The sequence below is a fragment of the Rhinolophus ferrumequinum genome, chromosome 3 (genome assembly GCF_004115265.2).
Source record: "Rhinolophus ferrumequinum isolate MPI-CBG mRhiFer1 chromosome 3, mRhiFer1_v1.p, whole genome shotgun sequence".
In the NCBI taxonomy this organism is placed as follows: domain Eukaryota; kingdom Metazoa; phylum Chordata; class Mammalia; order Chiroptera; family Rhinolophidae; genus Rhinolophus; species Rhinolophus ferrumequinum.
Genome location: NC_046286.1, coordinates 92,416,537 through 92,436,615, shown reverse-complemented (window position 1 = coordinate 92,436,615; position 20,079 = coordinate 92,416,537). Strand labels below are relative to the sequence as shown.

The following is a 20,079-nucleotide window of genomic DNA, read 5'->3' as shown; positions in this document are numbered from 1 at the left end:
TCACTACAAGAAAAGTTATGATAGGAAATATGATATTAATAAATTACCTTTGTATACTAAGCCATGCCATTCTCTCTAGGCTATTAGCAGTAAAAAAAACAACACAGAAAATGTCCAGGGAAATGGTTTTCTCTTTATTGACCACCTTTAGAGCCATGATTGGCAAACAGGCTCCCCAGACTGGCAGCACCAGCACCACTGGGAACGCAAATTCTCAGGCCCCGTCCCCAGACCTATGGAGTCAGAAAATCAGGGGTCTGAGTCCTGCAATCTGTGTTTAATAAGCCTCCAGCAAACCCTGGTGCAAGCTCAAGTTTGAGAATACTGGCCTAGTGGAAAGAACCTGGGATGAGAGCCAGGAGACCTAATTCAGATTCCAGTTCTGGATTGCATGGTCCAAATCAATGAAACGGACGGAATGAATAGTCACGATGTGCTATTATAAGGATGTGGGGATACTGAGATGAGCTAGACGTGCTTATCTTCAGATGGGGTCAAGTCCTCTGTATTCTTTTCCCTCCAGGGGAAGGGATATTTTGTCGTTGTTGTCCTTGTTTTGTCTCATATTTGTATTCCCAGTGCCTGCAGCACCACAGGCACTCAATACGCAGCGGACCAAGTGGTCGTTCACGACTGTGGCAAGTACTACTGCATCATTCATCAACGATCTCAATGTTATTCCAGGCTAGTTAACGTTACCACCATTTATTTAATGCTTATAGCATGCCAGATGCTGAGTGCTTGTCATATATCAGTTCATTCAGTCCTTTTAGATGTCCTGTACTGCGGGTAGTGTTTTTAATCCCACTTTGCACATTAAAACACTAAAGCTAGAAATAATTAAGTAATTTGTCTAATGTCATACACTGAAAGTGGCAGAGCCAGTGATGAACCCAGGAATACCTGATTCCCGAGCTTATGGTCTTAAATGGGATGGAGTGCCTCAAACCCTAAACTCAAAAGCCGACTCTATGGTAAATTAGCCGCCTCTTAGGTTAATGGTTAATTTTCCTCTCACTGTGTACTTACAACTGTACTTTGCAGACATCACCTTAAGGAGTCAAAGGCTGTCTTTTTCCTCTTTTTCTCATTTTTTGGTAGATTGACATTTGGTTTTCATTGAACTGAAGAAAGTAGAGAGTGGTGGGGAACTATACTAATACTCCACTGGACTGTTCTCACCTTTAAAAGTCAGACCAAAACTGCTTCTAGAAAAACCAAAAGTGGGCACACAGGCCAGGCCAGGGCAGCCTTGAGAGGACACTGGCAGGGAAGTCTGGTTCTAAGGAGTTCAGCCTTGGGTGGAGTGTCCCGACGAGGGCAGGGCAGGTCAGGAAGAAGAGGGCAGAGGTGAGTCTAGCCCCAAGGCTCTAAGACATAGGGTGAATCAAAGATTAACTTGACATCTGCCACCTACCATTTTCTTGTGAACAATTTAGGGCCGGGAGGGATCTGGTTGGAGTTGCTGGATGATGTAGGTACTGAGAAAAAAAAAAAGGCGGGGGGAGATTTATATCACAAGCGAAGAGCTTACCTTACTAGGAAGTGGTCCATGGTCATCCAAATAAGTGGAATTTCCTAGGGGGAAACAAAGAATAAAAAAGTTAATGAATCAACATTTTAAAACCCCAAACAAATTAGTACAAAGTCATTAGTGCAAAATAAGCATGCTAGATCTATTTCTAGTCACACAACTGTACCAAAGAAAAATGGGTAATGAATCTCCGGTTTGGAGGGATTTTGCTGATATTACCATGCTTGGTTAATAGTTTCAGCAAATATTCTAATACATGGGTGTGTATACACACAGACAGACACACACACACAACACACACCATTATTCCTCACCCCATAGCTGTTGAGTTTACTTTAGACCAGTGGTTCTCAAACTCCAGTGTGCATAAGAATTATCTGGAGGGTTTGCTAGAACACAGGTAGCCCAGCCTGCTCCCAGAGCTCCTGATTCAGTAGCTCTGAGAATCTGCATTTCCAACAAGCTCCCAGGTAACGCTGATGCCTGGATCCTGGATCCACACTTTGAAAACCACCGCACCACCTCTCCACTTTGCAGCAATTGTTCACTTCCCTCCATCTAGCTTGCTTCCGAAGCTCAATTTGTCTTTACCATAATAGCTTATGTGTTTTCAGAGAGCATGGTTATTGTTTCCTGAGGACTAAAGACTCACAGGGGTTAGGGAAGCAACTGCACATTTTTGCGTTCCTTTTATGTAGCAGGTACTCTGCTAAATGCCTTACAGGTATGCATTCATTTAATTCAAATATCAGAAGTGGGTTATAATCATCCGCACTCATGGAGGCGAGAACAGAGGCCTGAGGAAACCCAGTAGTTTGTGCATGGTCACACAGCTATTAAACTGCGGAGAGGATTGGAGACTGGTTTTTTTTTTCCAGGGGGTGCTTGGGCATCTGCTTGTCTGAAAAGCCTACCAGGGTGTTGCCATCTCCGGCAACCTGGGCACCGCCAACCCAACCACCTGGCAACACGTTTGATCACGTGGGGTTGCCAAAGATGTGGTCAGTATAATCGGAGGCTTTTCTCTAAGGGGGGTGACGCTTGTCAGTCCAGGGGAAATCACCTTCATGACATGTGAAGATGACCAGATTTTCTAATAGAACAAATTATGGAAAATAAAGGAAACACAAGGAGACTTAGAACAGTAGCTGAAGGAATTAGGTAATGTCCTCACTGGAGTAGATGAGAGGTGATTTTTCAGAAAAAAGCAAAAGTGACTTAAGAAACTAGAATTAAAAGGGGAAGCAGAGCTTAATCCAGGGACAGGTCCAGTGGGGAACGTGTCCAAGCATAACAAATAAGTGGGTTGGGCTTATAGGCTTTTTTTCATACCAAGGCATCCTCCACCCCCTTTTCTTGGTAGGTTTCTAATTTACCACCCACTTGATGTCAACAGGACTGTTCTCTCTAACTGGCTAGTTGGACCCAGTCAACGGACAACGAGGTCTGATTTTCATGTATGTGACACTCAAACAGGAACACCTGGCATGCTTGTGATAGTGTTAAATTCTCAGGAACCTTGGACATGTGAACATGATGAACAATGTGCTAGATCTTAATGATATTGCTGCACGCCGCTTGGTGCATACATAAATAGGAAGTGAGATCTACATCTGAGTAAAGGGGAGGTTCATAAAAGAATTCAGAAGAGCGGTTGCCTAAGTCTAGAGAAACATCCAGAACTATTGCTCCATAATGCAGTGGGTGCAGCAGCAGACAGTTCCTATCTGCTCATCCTGTGAACATGCCTCCCTCAGGAGGGGTGTGAGAAATCCCCACACACGCTGGCATGTTCTCCAGGTGTCAATTTCAGGGATCAAAGAGTGCTTGAACAACTCCGTGTTTCTAAGATACTGAACATTTCCATAAGAACTAAAGTTCCTTAAAAAAATGGAAATGCCTGACTGCTACCTCAAATTCCAGACGGGGGTACCCACGGATTCTTAGCACCTCTTGGATGTCTACAGACATCTCGCATGTGGCCAGGCCAAACAGAACTCTTTATTTGCTCTGATTCCACCCCCCAAATCGCTGCCTCCCCTATTGTACTATTAGGTTAGATGACACATCCCTTCCCCCACAGGCTCCACAGCCCAGGAGTCATTCTTGATTGATCTCTCTCCCTTACCCTCTCTGCACCAACCCAGTCGCAAGTCCCATTGACTCAGCCTTCAAATACTACTCAAATCGGACCACTTCTCACCATCCCCTCTGGGCCGTCCAAGAGCCCTCGTGTCTCTCTTCATTGATCGCTAATTTTCTCCACTACCCCTATAGCAACCAGAGGGATCTTTAACCTAATCAATCCATATTAGCCCTCTGCTTAAAATCTATTTCTCTAAGAACAAAATAATCAACTGCCTACCATGGTCTATAACCCTACATGACCCAGGCCCTGCTTTCTACCACACCCACCATCAGCCACAACAGCCTTCTTTCTGCTCGAGAACACACCAACCTCTTGTCACCCAGGGACCTTTTGAACCAGTTCTTTCCTCTGCCAGTAAAAGCTTTTCCCCACCCTCTTCACTCAGGCTCAGCGCAAATGTCCTTCCTTCCTTTCTCTCCCTCCCTCCCTGTCTCCCTCTCTTATAGAAGACATCACTTCTTTGTGCACAAAGAAAGGAACAGGGCTGACCAGTGTTGGCATTTGTACCACGGACCCCACTGTTAGCCCCACCAGCAGGTCCCTGAGCTCCCATTCACAGTCATGTTCCCGCAGTTTCTTAGAACACAGAGGCTGTAAATGCCTTGTGCTTATAAGAGAGGTACAGAAAGGGGAAAACAAAGCTACCTGAAATTCTTTAGTTGGAGACAGCAAGTTTTTATTCTCCTAGTGTATAACTGTATTATTATGTGGTATTTGGGTAGAGCGTTTCATCCTAGGATCTAATGCTTTCCTAGTGCAAAGGAAACAAATCTCTCAGAATTTTCAAACCTGAAGTTGGTAACTTTTCGGCTGTGGAGATCAAAGGATGAACGCTGTTATCCCAAGAGCTTCCCTGAACATCAAAGAAACTTCCTGCTGCTTTGTCTTATAGAGGATTCTACTGAGGTGTCAAGTTTTGGGGAAGGAAGATCAGACCCAAGCCCTAGGGCCTCTGAGGTTGGAGCTCAAGATGTAAATCTGGGAAGAAAAGAGGGAGGAAGGCTGATGGAGAGTCTGGAACTGGGATAAAGGACATGTGCTCACCTGCCACCCACCTCCACTGCCCTACGAACATCCACTTCTGGATCCTCCAGTCTCCCATCCCAGGTCCCAGCACCCTGCGAGGCAGGATGTCTTCTTTTGGGAGGCTGACAGAGGCACATCATTTCATTTCTTTCCAGTAAGAAACCCACACCTTTAGGGCTCCAACTCCAGCCTCTTTTTAGCGTTTCATATCCTTCCTTTGGGGATCAAGGATTATAGTACCTGATCAATCTAGAAATAAAGGAAAGGCATACTCTCCACGTGTTTCTACTCCTACCATCAGTCAAACTTTCAGAAGGGCCTGTCTCCAAACTGCCAAAAAATTGTTAGCTCAGGCTGGCATTGAGCTAAACCTCTTACAGAAGTCAAGCTTGTCCAGGCTGCTCGGGTAGGTGGAGGAGGCAGGTAGCTACTGATTCGAAGCAACACTCCAGCCCTTTGAACTCTATATGGCTGGTCTATATCCTAATGGTGGTAGTGGTTACATGGCTCTGAACGTGGGTTAAAATGTATAGAGCTATACACATACACCAAAACCACGACCAACAAAATGCTCGTGGTTAATGGTCTTAAAGATGGCCTGACTAAGAAGGCAAGTGATCTCAGATTTTGCAATCAACTAAATTACAATACATTCTAAATCTCACCCTACTCATCCAGCTTTTCATGATGGAGGCCTCCCAGGGAGTCCGTAAGTATAACATGAGAGGTCCTGTGTGAATGTGCAAAGGTGTTAAATCCAAGTTCATGGGAGTTACAGTTCGTGCACTTACTAGATGTATATGTATTACTGATGCGTTTGCCAGACCGTATGTTATCAGTGTCCACCTGCAGTAGCCATCGTGTAAACTATTTGCAGCCAAGATGCACTTCAGGAAACTCATGTGAAGTCTGATACTTGGAATTAGGCCAGGATTTGTGACCTGGAATCTGAAGACTCCTGACTGATTACTACATTATAGCCGGGTCTCAGCTGGCAGAACCGAGGCACGCTAACCATACAAGGACCATCTAAGTCTTCTGTGACAAGGGCAATAAAACACCAGATGTACTGTACACCTGCACATACAGATTACAGCTTGCTTTTGTAATAGAGAATATCCCCGAGAGGTGTCATTCCACTCTGAGCAAATTGCTTTACTTCCTCAAAGTTTTTCATATACACATCTGTAAAAATGAAATAAGCTCCTAGGTTACTGTAAGGAGGACATGAGCATAATTTCATTCCATGAAAAATACCTGCACATAATGGGTGCTGAGTAACTCCACTGGCAGTCCTACTTGTACGGTGAGTAGTACCTCCTGCCTCCCCACCGTCCCAATTAGTAGTTGTCAACCCGAACCCCTGCACATTCTACTGCCTGCAATGATTTTAAGGAAGGCTGGATGCAGGGCCTCATCTTAGCTATCCTGATTTTATTATTCTGGGACAAATCATTTGGCATTTGGTATTTTCTAAAGTTCTTTAGGTAATTCTAATGTCTAGCCGGGGTTGAGAATCACTGAACTACAAAACACAAATTAATGTTCCTCATAGTTCAGGCCGAATCTCATTTTCTGGAAGTGAAAAGGGAACAGATCTTATTCAAGCGGATCCTAATCATGGGTCACCTCCATCATTTCTGATGAGAGATTGTACAACACAAGTTTCACATCAAAAAACAATGCTGATGGAGCACTGGTAGTCACAGAAGGACTTCCAACCATAGAGGAGGCCGGCCAGGCAGTTCTGAGTAGTATCTGCGCCAGGGGATAAAACAAAAGGGAAAAGGGCCACGGCTGGGTGAGAGTGGGCTGGCACAGGCACCTCTGGGCATAGAGCTTACCCCTCATGCCACATGGACTGCCCAAACCTTTCTCGCACTCCACACATCTTTTCAAAAATAATTTTCAGACATTATAGTTGCAGAATGTGCTTGTATTCTGTTGCTGCACCTCTTGTTTCAAGGTAAAAGGGGGAAGTAAAAGCATAATCCTCCATCTGCCTGGAGTTTCCCCAGACCCTACTCAACTTAAACAACCAAGGGATGTTCTGTCAGTCCCGGAGTCACTCATATTTGATCCCTACACATGTTTTAAGAGTCCATAAGGATCTAAAAGGAAAAAGGTTCTAGAAAATCTAAAGCAAAGACACTATCTGGTCCTATCACACCCCTTTTTCCAGTCTGGGCCTTGGAGTAGGGAGGAGGTGAGGGGACCTGGTCAACACAGAAGAGCCAGCTGCCATGCCCATGTGAATTCAGTAAAACCAACACAACTGGATAAAGAAAAAACTGCTAGAAGCACTGACATGAAGAAGGACTATTGGATAGAAGCATCAGGGTGCCACATATGTGAAATAAGAGCAGTGGCTCTTGTGTAAGAGGGAGCGTGGAAAGGAGCCCCAGGAGAATCATGTAATGGAACCAGGAAGATATTGATAATAGAAATGACTATCACTATCCAAGGCTGATAGAGGGGATACTGCGGACGCAGAACAAAAGACCTGCCCTCAAATTTCAGTGCGACCCTTTACCAGGGTGACTTGGGAAATATCACTTAATTTCCCTGAGGCTTAATGTCCCCACTGGCAACACAAGGACATTAATAATAGCACCTAAGTGATAGGGTGGTTATGAAAAGGAAACAAGACATATAGAAAGTACATGGCATAGTGCCTGCCTGGCACCTAGTAAGTGCTCAACGAATGGCAGCTACTTCCTTATCTTATATTACCAGCCAATTTTATCATTTATATTTAATTTTACAATTTTATTTAATATTGAGAAAATCAAAGAGAATTCTCAGGCCAGCGGAGTATAAGGATGCATATTAACATAAAATAATTGTTTGATATTTTCTATTACTTTCTGATTTTGGTTTGATACACCTTTAAAAATATACCAAAAAAAAAAAAATTTCCAGTTGTTGGAAATAATTAACAATGTGCAAAGGAACTTACGGAAGCTTCAGGGGATATAATTTATTCTTGACTCTTGCATTAGCAGATCTATTTTGGTCTGAATTGGTCCCTGAAGAATAAAAATGTTTTAATTCTAATTCCTCTTATAGAAACCATAATATGCATTAGTGTCAATGTCAAAAAAACCCCACCTCTACACTGTGTCAATTCTGGTCAAACATCAGCAATTCTTTTCAGAGCCTTTCTTCCACAGGCACTTTTAAAATTATAGTCATAAGCAATTGACGTCCTTTCCCTTTTTTTATTCATAAACAGACATTCACATAAGATTCGGGTTACCTACAACAGGATCCTATGGCTGCATCTTCCCCCTGGAGGCTGGGCCTCCGAGTAAGACACTGGTAAAGAAGGATTCGCTGTTGAAGGCAACACTGCAACCCCAGCGTGGTCTTTGCCAAAAAATTATGCTAATGCCACTCTTTCCACCATTAACCATGGGTTACATTTCTCTAAGAGGCAGCTGTCAGCACATACCAGCCACGGTTCACAATGGAGAGTTTGTGTGCTGAATAAACATGTCCGATAGCTCCAGTTCTTATAATTAACGCAGCCCCAAAGACACTGTAATGGAGGGAAATTGCTTGCACAGCTTTATTTAAGCTTTAATAAAATTATTTTCCACTGAATTCAAACGAATGGCTGTATTACCTATCAGTACTTAAATATGTCAACAAAAATACCTTTACAAAATCTTGACTATTCACGCAACCAGTTCATAAAGGCAAAAATAGCCTGAAAATACTTTTTTGATCCTAAATGATAAAAATGAGCATACCAGACACTGAAAATCAAGTAAATCAAACTGTCATCAATTATAATTTAGAAAGTGGCTTCCATTTCAAATAAATTTTAAGAGCAAATTAATGCTTCTCTCTTTGTATTTCTGGCTCAAAACTACTGTCTTATTTTATAATACATTTGTTTAATTAAACCTGTATATACATTTTAGGATATCAAGGGTACATTTGTAGGAGGAAATTACTTTTGGAATCAAACGATCAGTGCACTACTGCTATAATAAAACCAAAATAAAAATACGAATTATGCCAAATGAGCTCAGGAGATCATTGTAATCATATTATATGCTCTTATGCATGTAAGAGTGAAGTATCAAAGAGAGATGGAATTACTTAGGTTTCTGTTTCATTCCAGTAGATTTTCCTCCCAAAATAATTACCAGTCAACTCATCCTCCCTGTGTAACTATAATACACCCATTAACAGAGCAGCCCCAGCCATGTATACCGCAAGGCTCTAACCAGCGCCCAGGTAAGTCCTCTTCTTCTATCATGGTCTAGCCACCATGCAGCCATCATGAGAAATGACACTGTCAATCACATGCCAATTGCAGGAAGCACCCCTAGTAAGTGTAGTAGGAGACAGGCAAGATGAAGACGATTAAGCATCTACCCTGTGAGAAACAAAACAAGGCCAAACAAATCAGGATCTGCATTATCATCACCACCGTTAACATCACGCTGATCTGAGCTCTAGTGCCGAGCGCTCTACAGACCTCATCCCATTGAGTTCCCATGACAACCTCTAAGATAGGAACGACCGTTATTGCCATTTATGTGCTATAAAAATATCATTTTCTAAGTGTTCCATGATTGGAAAAGTTTCAACACACTGCTCTACTTAACAAGCATATAAGGCATCAAAGAAATGGAGAGTTGTGTATGAAAAAGGGTTTCAGTCCAACAAAACTGCCATTGCTCTACATCTAGAATTTCTCTTTGGCTTTGTTGTTAGAGTCAGTATGGGCCATACCCAATCATAAACACATACACACACACACACACACACACACACACACACTGGTATGATTTCAGAACAGGAAAATAACCACAGATGTCAAACAGTCTAACCCCTTAACTTATGGAGGAAATAATTGAATCAATTGAATCAATGATTTCCTCCATAGGTCAAGTATTTAGGCCAAGACACATGGCTGGTTAGTAGCAAAGGTGAAGAATAGACTCAGGACACTGATGCTCCTTCCAGAACATAACAATCTTATTGCATGCCATTTTTTACCCTAAGTGGTATTTTCAAGCTTGATCACATAGCTTACTCCCCAAACCTGAATTAGAATGACTTTGGGCTTTTCTTACATAATCAAATTATTTCCCTAAGGATAAAGATACATCATCATTCAGAGAATTTGAAACGACAATATGTTCCCAACATTGAAGAGAATTCCCAGAGAGAATAGTTTAAATGGCTTACACATGGCTGCAGGGAGCTCACTGCCTCTCAAGGCTAATTCACTAATTTAGATGCTCAAGTTTTAGCATGTTTTGTTAAAAAGAAGTAATACTTGGGAATACCAACTTCCGTAAATGAATCAAAGACATATGAGACCCGGCCCTGTGCAGAAATGTGAGATGCACCCTCGTAATGGAATCAAGCACTATACCACGTAGGGGAAGCCTCCCAGCTGTGTCCTGAAGCAAAGAGGGGCAGATGCCGCTGGCCAGGGTACCTAGTACCAGGGGTGCAATACTTGGAGGTGAGCAGGGCATCTGCATATCCCTGCAGAATGGCAATCTAAGTTAAGGATATGCTTGTGACCTTGAAATTAAGATCAGAAGATAAGGTCTCATTTAAGAGGAAAAGGGAAGTTTGTGCAAAGATGCCAAGGGCTATGAAGCACATCTGAAATGAGCTTATGTGTAAATGGAGCTCTAATGTTCCCCTGGACCACCTCAGCAATGCTCCCATCAACCCTCAGCAGAGCAGAGCAAGGTTCCCCTTTACAGACAAGGAAGCTGTAAAGGCTCCCCTTTACAGAGGAAGTTCACATGGCTGGGAGGTGTCAGAGTTGGACTTGAACTTTGGATTCAAGCTTGTGAGAACCCCCATCCATACCACCTCAGAGCTCTGTGCATGGTGGGGCAGAGAGCAGACCGGCAGGTTTCCTATGGCCACCATGTCTGCCGAAACATCACTGTGAGCCTGGAGGAAGTCTGAACCCAGAATCTGACGGAAGAAGTCTGTGAGGACTAAGTAGGGAAACCCTATACAAGAGTCTTCAGCAGGCGCTGGTGATGTTCTATGAGTGAAATAACTCTTGCTGGGTTATGGATCACTACTGGCTTGAAGGTTGGTGTCAAAGCATATATATCTTTTAATGAGATGAAAAAGACTTTTTGTTCCTAGCTCTGTCTTTGGCTTGATGGGTTTCTGAGCCATGGCCTGAGGCCACTGGAAAATGAGCGGCTGTTGTCTTCTATATTCTAAATGAATGGCTGTGTCTTCTGTATTCTAAATGATACAGTAGTGTTTGATGCAGAAATTACTTGTCATTTGCCAATTCTTTTCATGCTTTAGGGAAATGACTATGATGGCACATTCTTTTCTACGGGGTATATCAAATAAGCTGCACTAACAATATGCACATGAACAAGAGATTTGAAGAGTTGCTCATAAATGCTGATGTTGATTGAGAAAGTTTGTGGATAAAGCAGGTTTGATGGCAAAGTTGGTCTTATACAGATGTTGTGGTGGAGACAGAACTATCCCATCTGGGATTCCACTTTCATATAAACTTTCAAGTCATACAAGGAAGTGATCATAGTTTCTTCTGTATTAGTTCTTCAAATGTAAAAGAGGATTTTTAATAGAGCAGCAGAAATCATCAAAATCATTCAGGACAGTAATCCTCACAAAATTAACTAGCAATCTAACATATGAGCGTGGCAGTATCTATTTAAAAAATGTGAGCTTCAAAAACTTCAGTACTTCTCCTTTTTCTCTCATCTCTCTAGTTCTATTTTGTATCAGATTTAATAGGATTTAGGCGAGATTTTGTGGTTCACGGAGCTATAATATTGGAAGATAGAAGAGGATTCTTATACCTCTATATGTTATTCAGTAAACATACCACCCCCGCCAAAAGAAAAACAGCCAAATAAGTAGACACCTAAAAATCATAAAATCCTTGCCAGCAATGAGCTGAGGTACAGGGGAAAGAACGCAGAAGAAAGAATACGGGCTGTGCTGTGAAAGACACCAGGGTAGCAATCCACTTATTTGATGTGACCTTGGGCAAGGTCTTAAAAGTTTCCGGGTTTTAGTTTCCCTGTAGGTACAGCAGGAAGAATAAAACTTACCTCAGAGGGCTGGGAAGATTCGAATTACCACTTATAAACTGCCTGGCATGCATACAATACAGTGTAGCTGTTATGATTATATTTAAAATAGAGCTAATTTAAAGACATGGTGCGTTAAATAAAACCCCTTCCGAGTAATCACATACATAAACATCAGCCCTGGCACTGAAATATGCATTTCTCATTATGCATTAGAATGGCCTGTCACTGCCTTCCTGTACATTTTTCAAGATATATGGGGAGAGGTTATACCTGGCATGAATGAAATGTAATTTTTAAAAGCCTGGCAGGATTTAGGGATTCCTGTGCTTGGATTATTATTCTGAAAGATAAAGTATACTGGAGGTCATAAATACTCTTTAGCACATAGTAGATCAGTTTCTTTTCTAGTGAAGTCTTAATCTTGCCTTCCAACAAAATGAATTGATGGAGTATGCTTTCTTACACCCAGCAAGAGGAATCCTTCCCAAAAGCCTGGATGCCTTGAATTCATCACAGATCTGGAACCAGTACTGGTCTTTCAAAGTCACAGTGAGTAGCTCTTCTGACCCACTGAAGGACGAAGCCTGAGGACAGAGGCAGATACAGGACTTGGGAATAAAAGCCAGCACAAGCTCTGCTGGGAGAAAAATCTGAGTTCATCTTTCCATTAAAGCAAACAGCTAGTTTTCTGGTTTTCACATTCGGGAATTCCAAATACATTCAAGCTGACTTAATATTAACATGGTTGTTGGAAAATGCTTCTTACACTAAAAAGTTTTCTCCAACAGCAGAACACATCAATCAAATAAATCTCTGCCTACCCAAAATAACTTAATGGCCCTGGTGCAAAGGGAGCATCGGCGCGTCACAAGACGTGTCACAAGAAGTTCCAGTCTGTGGGGTTATATGAAGTGAATGGGTCTCAGAGCAGAGTCCTCCTCTAAGCAGTGATGGAAACATACCGACTGGCCCCCGCCTGCATCACGGAGAAGACTCCTTCACTGGATGGAAGGAGGCGCATGGTGACCTCCCAACCTTCCTTCTAATTCTCAAATTCTCAGAAGACGCCTGATGGCAACAAGCAAATGAAACTGCTCATCTTGTAAAAATTACCTGATTTATCACGTAGAATTCAATCATACAAATAAGTGTGAGGAATATCAAACAGGAATATCCGATAATATCAAGAAGACATTTTAACAGAGACATGCTCTTTTTAGTACAGAATTTGATGTATGAAATGGCATATATACCTTCAATCCTGCCTTACAGAAAGGTAGGAAGAGGAAGGGAAAGCCGGTTAAGGCAAAACATGTTTTTCTGTCAGGAACAACTTTGTGACAACGTTAAGTGTCACAGATTTTTCTCTATTGTTGAGTGCCAGGCAAACATATCCTGATTTATGCCCACTGAAGTGGTAGGAGCTGCAACTGCATGAAGACGACATAGTCGGATTTCAAGACAACCCAGGATTGAAGTTAGAGTTGAGTACAGGAGGATTGAAAGATTCTTATTAAAGATATTGTAGCTAAGGTTTTATAAGAGAAGCCACAGACCAGGCCACAAGAACAACAAGACTCTGGTTGGTCTAGAGACTATGAACACTTCAGACTCAAGCAAAGTCATTATAAACCTGAAAAAACACATTCTCCGTGAGGGCCATAAAAAGATAAATCATAGGACGGTATGTGACTGCTTTTATATATAACCAAGAATAATTGAAGAAAGCACTCAGCAATGGAGAAAATATATTTCATGAGAGTGCCAAAAGGCACCGGAGCAAAAATAACTTGTAAGGATCATAAAAACAATAATGTAGGCTTATAACTAATACGAGAAATTGAATATGCTAATGAAATCGTGATGATGAAAGCTTGAAATAAAGAATTAGGTTATACTACCTAATAGAAATATGAAGCAGTGAAAAACAGATTTTTTCGGTAGGGAACTCTTGATCCTTTCCTGCAATACAGCAAAATAGGGAAGGAAAGGAATATTTATTATGTGCCAGTTGTGAATTGTGCATCAGGCAAATCATTACATATAGCTCTCTCTTCAATCTTCAGGTAGGTATTGTTTTCTCATCTTGTACATGAGGAAACAAACCCTCAGAGAGATCAAAAGCTTTCCTAAGGGACAACTAGCCACTGCATGGCCAGGACAGACACAGAACAGTCCTTTCTGAGAACCCATTGCAGACTTCCCTTAGCACTCAGACCTGCTACACATTATTGGTTCTTCTGCTTGCATAACACCAGTAATGTAATAAAATCAGGGATTTTGAAAAGTCTTTCAAATCAATGAAAGAAGTAAGGTTTGGGGGCCTGTCATAGGTTTTTAAAAGTATGTTATCTTATTTTTGAATCAACACATAAAATAGCCAATGCTGTCATGGGACAAAGTAGGGCAGAATTTTAAAATTCTCTCTCTTTATATATATCATACACATATTCTAATGTTATATAAATAATGCCATATAAAGCTGTATATAAATGTAAGAGATATTTGTCTAAGGAAGATATTCGTCTCAATTGAAGTATATATATATTTAATCTTTCTCCCAATAAACAGAGAAGGATCTACACTAGTCCTGGTTAGTACTGAAATTTGATTGCTGCACATACATTTCGCTTTGGCGTGGACGGAGCTAGTCTAAAAACCAAGTGTTTTCTCTTTCTTTATATTCTCTGTACTAAAAATTAAAAATAAACAACTTTCCTCCAAAAGCCAAGGAACTTAAGCAAAGGACAGACTTTTTCCTGCTGTACCACTGATCACAGAGTTAAACACCATACTGAAACTTCAATGCTTGATTCACATTTATGGGCAAGTCATTCGAAAGCTGTAAACATTAGGAACCCACACCCCCAAAGGCACTTTCAAGATCATTTCAAAAGTGGGTCCTTTTGTCACTCCATCCCAGGGAGTATTCTGAGCATCTATTCCAATCACTTAATACCACAAAAATCACCTAAACAGTATTTAGGGCTGTCTTTTGAACCAAATTCCTCTAACAGCAATAACCCTTGAATGTGCCACACCAAACAGAGTCATCCAAGTACTATATGTACCATCTACATTTTATCAAGAAATCCAAATGGCATTTATAGTAGAGGCCAAATTAATTTTTACAGGTTTAAAACCAACATAATAATGTTCACAATCATGACTACTTCTAGACCTAAATATGGTAAAGTACAAAGCAGCATTTTTGATTTAGATTACCTAAATAGTTTACGAATAAAACCATAATATACGTAATGCAAATCAACTTTATAGATACTTTTCTTAGCACTACAGAGAAAACACACATCAGGCTTTCAGCACACATTTTGAACGTAGAAACGTGGTATGCTGGAGGAAAAAAAGCAAGAGGAACCAGAGGAAGGATTCCTGATCCACTTCACTGCCCAGGAAATTGGCCTCCAGAACATCCTATTCTGTCAAGTTACAATTCTTTCCTTTGCTATGACTATTGATTATGACATTCTGAGAAACTGGCGAGGATCAGTACTAATTAGAACATCGGTATGGAACACTCCCATCCGATTCTTGCAGTATTTTCAGTCTCAGAAGTCAGTCCGTGAGTTTGCTTTCTACACTAACATTCCATAACGTGGCTGCAAGTAAACACCACTCTTTGCAATCAATATACAGTCATATTTTTCCATTTTTACCCAGCTTCTGGATTCTCATCTGGGCAGTATCCTTGTATACGGACAGCAGAACCATCATCCTGTGGGTTTCAAGCACTAGTCTCCCAGGCTTGGATCAGACAGGAAAAATAAACAAAGGTGGAGAAGACTTGCTACACTTCTTCTTCTTAAAACATCTGGGAAACTTGGTAAAAGGTAAGAGCCCTTCAAGGACACCTGGACTCTGGATTCAGCTTCACCGTTAGCAAGCTGTGTAGTTAGTTATCAGTCAGGTCACTTAGCATCACTGAGTTTCACCCTCCTCATGTGCAAAATTGGGGTTAAGAGGAATATACTCTAAAGTCATGGTGTAAACAATCTGCTATGAGCTCTGTATTTCTGCACCAGCCCATCGCCCTCTAATTATACCTATCGAGATATATTAATTGACTGACTGTAAATTCAGAGAAAGGACTAGCGGTGTATGTTGGCAGAACGTATAGTAGAAGTAATCCTGAGCCAGGGTGGAGATGATTAAACTCAGGTGTGATAAAGGGAAGGGCATGTACAATAGGGGGACAGCATAAGTGACCAGAATGATGGGTACCGTCAGCTTGGCCTCCATGTGTGCTGGGGGGAACAGTGAGCACACCGAGGGAGACAACACTGTAGAGGAAAGAGGAACGTAACAGTATCTTCAGCTCTTCTTTGAGCTTTGTCACAATCTGTCATGGAGGCTGTGGGTGAAAATTCACACTTGAATAAGTTCTATTGACTGAATGTGTTTGTCAATTTCAAGATGTTTCAAATCGAGCTCCTTATAAAAATGATAAAAAACCTAACATGCCATACTACTACACCAACATTCCCTCCTTCAAATACAAAAATGCATGTGTGTGTGTGTGTGTGTGTGTGTGTGTGTATACATACATATATATACACATACATATAATACATATGTAGCACTAAGTTTTCATTGTCAGTGTTTCTCTAATTATAAGAAATTACTTACAAAATGTTAAGTCTGGGGCTCAAAAAAAGGAGGAAAAGGAGAAAGTCAGGGGTTTGAACACAGTAATGCAGTTTAGATCCCAATTCTCAATCAGCTCTGGTATGAAGACAGACCTGAAATGTAACTTAGGGCAAGTTCATACTCATCATTCTTCTATTTTCACCAGTTCAAAGACAGTGCTCCTGACCAAGTCAAGTAGCTTGTGCATAAACAGTTGATTTACCAAGAAAATCCCTGATAGTACACAAGAGATTCCATTCTCTCAGCTGTAATTCTCTCTCTTAAGGAGGTAGCTGCAGTATGCCTTACGTGACTAAAGGAAAATCTACTGTTAAGGACGTTTACAGAAATAGCTCCCCTGCATGTACATCTCAGCTGTGGCTGCTTCCTGTGAATAGACTTCGTTTATATGTATCTTGATTGCACAATGTTATGCTAATGGGTTGGTTCAGGTTTTGTTTACTGTTTAGCATGAATCATTGCTGTGAATGCCTACCATATTTACTTTATATGATATTAATCAAAAGATATTTTTCATAGTTGCAAGTAATTGGCTAGGTTGCAGAAAGTTGGGCTTTTTTCCCCCTAAATACAAAGGAAGAAACGTTTCACGTGTCAAATGACTTTTTGTCAGGTCCAAGTGCTGCCCTAGTTGCTGCCAGTTCAAGTGTGCAGGAATCCTACCACATGTACTGCCCAGCAGTGTTTGTGACGGGACCTGTGGGCTCACCCAATGCCTTGCTCAGTTTCCTAGCTAATCTCATTGTCTCTAAGAGTCAACTTTTCTTCTGAAGTAATATGATCATTAGGAAGCAAAACTCAGGTGGAAAAAAAGATACAGATTTTTATGTGTGTATGTGCACTAAGGGGTGAAATTGGCCTCTGCCAAAATTGCTTCCAGATACAAGTCCCCACCTGCCTCAGATTCCTCTTCACTCTGAATGGACACTGCTATTTAATTTCCTTAGTTACTTGGCTCTCAGACTCCAAGTAGACCCTCTTCATGTGAGCAGAGACGCTTCCAGAAGGTGGCATGTTCTTTCCCTCCTGCCTGTCCACTCTGGCTCTCCCTAACTGCCCTTCACAAGAAGTGGTACCTTTGATTTAGGATGGTCTTTTGCTGCTTTGTGGGCACAAATTCCTCCCCCATGAAAAGCTCAGTGCTCTGGGACTTAAAGCAAATTGTTGGGGCACTGGGAACAAAGATAAGGAACAAATCCGTGGAAAGGCAAATAGGCTGCAAAAGAGAGACTCCCCTAAACATACTGTGTAAAAAACTGGAAAGGCCATTACTGGAGAATTGTCATTGGAGTAACTGACGTCAACCACAATGCCAAAGTGTTTCTATAACAGAGTCTACTAAAGTATCTGTCTACGTTTCATTTCTATCCTCTCCACCGTGTTGCCATTACACTGTGATACATCATCCACATATTAACGTCATCAATCAGGACACAGGACATTTTATCTCCCACCACCCCTTGCTTCTACCCTTCCCTAATATTTCTCTTCCAATGCAACATTTGTGTAAAATTTCATGACATTGACTTCTCCCCAAGCACAGCGATATTAAAATGAAGATTTGGTCCTCAGTGAATAACCTTTATCTGAAATGAAACCCAAGGACAAAGCCAGTGTCATAACTAACATAGCAGACAGCATACCACAGTGTGAAGAGCATGGGTAACTGTGAAGCAAAGCGCATTTAGACCAAGTTTAACTCTCAGTTCTGCAAAAGGAAAAGAGAAAGAGAAGATCTTTTGGAGGAAATAGAATCGTCTTTCTCTAAGTGTGTAATTTATCATCTTGAAATAGATTGGGCAAGTTCCTCCCCAGTCACACACTCACAATCATGTCCATCCTCTATGTGCTTGCGACACTCACGCCCATCCCCCAACTCCCAGATCCCACAGAAGGGCTCAGTGGTACAGGGGCGGTGCCGGGCTCCACGCCAGGAGGTGGCTAACGAACTGTACTTGGAAGTTCACTGCAAAGTTTTTAAGTCATATTTCTGTAATTCAGCCCAACCAATCTTATCCTGTAGACCACAAGGTTGCTTTTGTCTTAAAAAAATTTTTTTTGTTGTTTTTTGATCAATTACCTGCCATGAATTATCAGATTTAATCATGTATGGTATCCCTTGGTTAATACAGGAAGAAGCTTGTTACATGACACAAAAGTTGCACCTTTTTTATTATGTGTCTAGCAGGGTGGAAATCTTCTGAAATCGCACACCAAGGTTTTGAGTATGCACAGGATGGGGAGGTGGCCCTGAGAGTCGGAAGTGTTAGTGGTATGCAGCAGTCCCCTACTAAAAGACAAATGCCTCTGAGAAGATAGGGGTCCTCATGCATTCAACAGATGTTTACCGAAATCGTGTGGCAGGCACTGGGTGATGTACATCTGATCCTCACTGATCATCCGCCTGGTAAGTGATGGAGACAGATTGCAGGCAGTTGTAACCAGGTGTAAAAAGTGGAAGGGTAGAGAAGTGCAGACAAGGAACAACCAACTAAGGCTTGGAGGGGTGGATGAAGGCTTCTTGGGGAAAGTGCTATCTGTGCTCTAAAGAGAAAGAAAAATAGGCTGCTCCCATATCATGGCTATTGTAAATAATGCTGCAATGAACATAGGGATGCATATATCTTTCGAATTAGTGTTTTGAATTTCTTTGGGTAAATACCCAGAAGTGGAATTGCCAGGACATTTGGTAGTTCTATTTTTAGTTTTTTGAGGAAACTCCATACTGTTTTCCACTGTGGTTGTACTAATTTACAATCCTACCAACAGTGCACCAGGGTTCCCTTTTATCCACATCCTTGCCAACACTTGTTTGTTGATTTATTGATGATAGCCATTTTGACATGTGTGAGTGCGTATTTCATTGTGGTAACTATGTATGGTGGTAGATGGGTACTAGACTTTGTAAGTTATATAAAAGTCTAATCACTATGTTGTACACTGGGAACTAAGATAATATTGTACGTCAACTGTAATTGGAAAAAAATAACTATTTTCCAGAAAAAAATATACAGAGGAATTAAAAGATAAAACGGGATTTGGTGAGAGAGAAGCATATTCTAGGCAAAGTGAATAAAGTTTACTAGGCAGCTCCCACCTTACATGCCCTGGAAACAATTTCTTATGCTTCCAAAGCTCTGAATATTTTACTACTTCCTCAAACAAATGGATGAAGAAAAATATGGATTTGGTTTACATAGTGACACATAGTAATATGTATCTCAGTAGAATCCCCGGGTTGAAAACCAGTAAGTTTGAGACTAGGAGCCTCAATATAACATAAACAAGATGAGGCTCTTTTCCTGTACTGTAATAGTTCCAACATACATTCAGACCCAGGACATACACCACAGGCCTTGGCAGCAGGACGGCAAACAAGAGATTAGCATTTAACCAAACACAGCATGTGTTTTTAACAGATTCAGTATAATCTATCTATTTACATGGACTGTCACTTTTTCCCAGAGGAAATATCGGTGGTCTGTGTCCACGTTTGTTTCTAAACATTTTAAACACAACGGTCCTGATCCTCTGCTTTGCTTGAGGTCCTTTCTTCAATACAACCCTAGCATTTATCACAGACTCGTGAGTACAGTTCAAAACGTCCTTTCTGGAGACAGATGAAA

At 41.4% G+C, this 20,079-nt stretch overlaps 1 protein-coding gene across 2 annotated transcripts in view; it reads right to left on the bottom strand.

The window, feature by feature from the left end:
• The window catches only part of UST (uronyl 2-sulfotransferase), a 263,751-nt gene that overhangs the window by 154,544 nt on the left and 89,128 nt on the right, over positions 1–20,079 (bottom strand). For both annotated transcript variants that reach the window (XM_033102766.1, XM_033102765.1), the window contains exon 2: positions 1,535–1,578. In XM_033102766.1, coding sequence (XP_032958657.1) covers positions 1,535–1,578 — 44 coding nt within the window. The remainder of the gene's footprint in view (positions 1–1,534; positions 1,579–20,079) is intronic.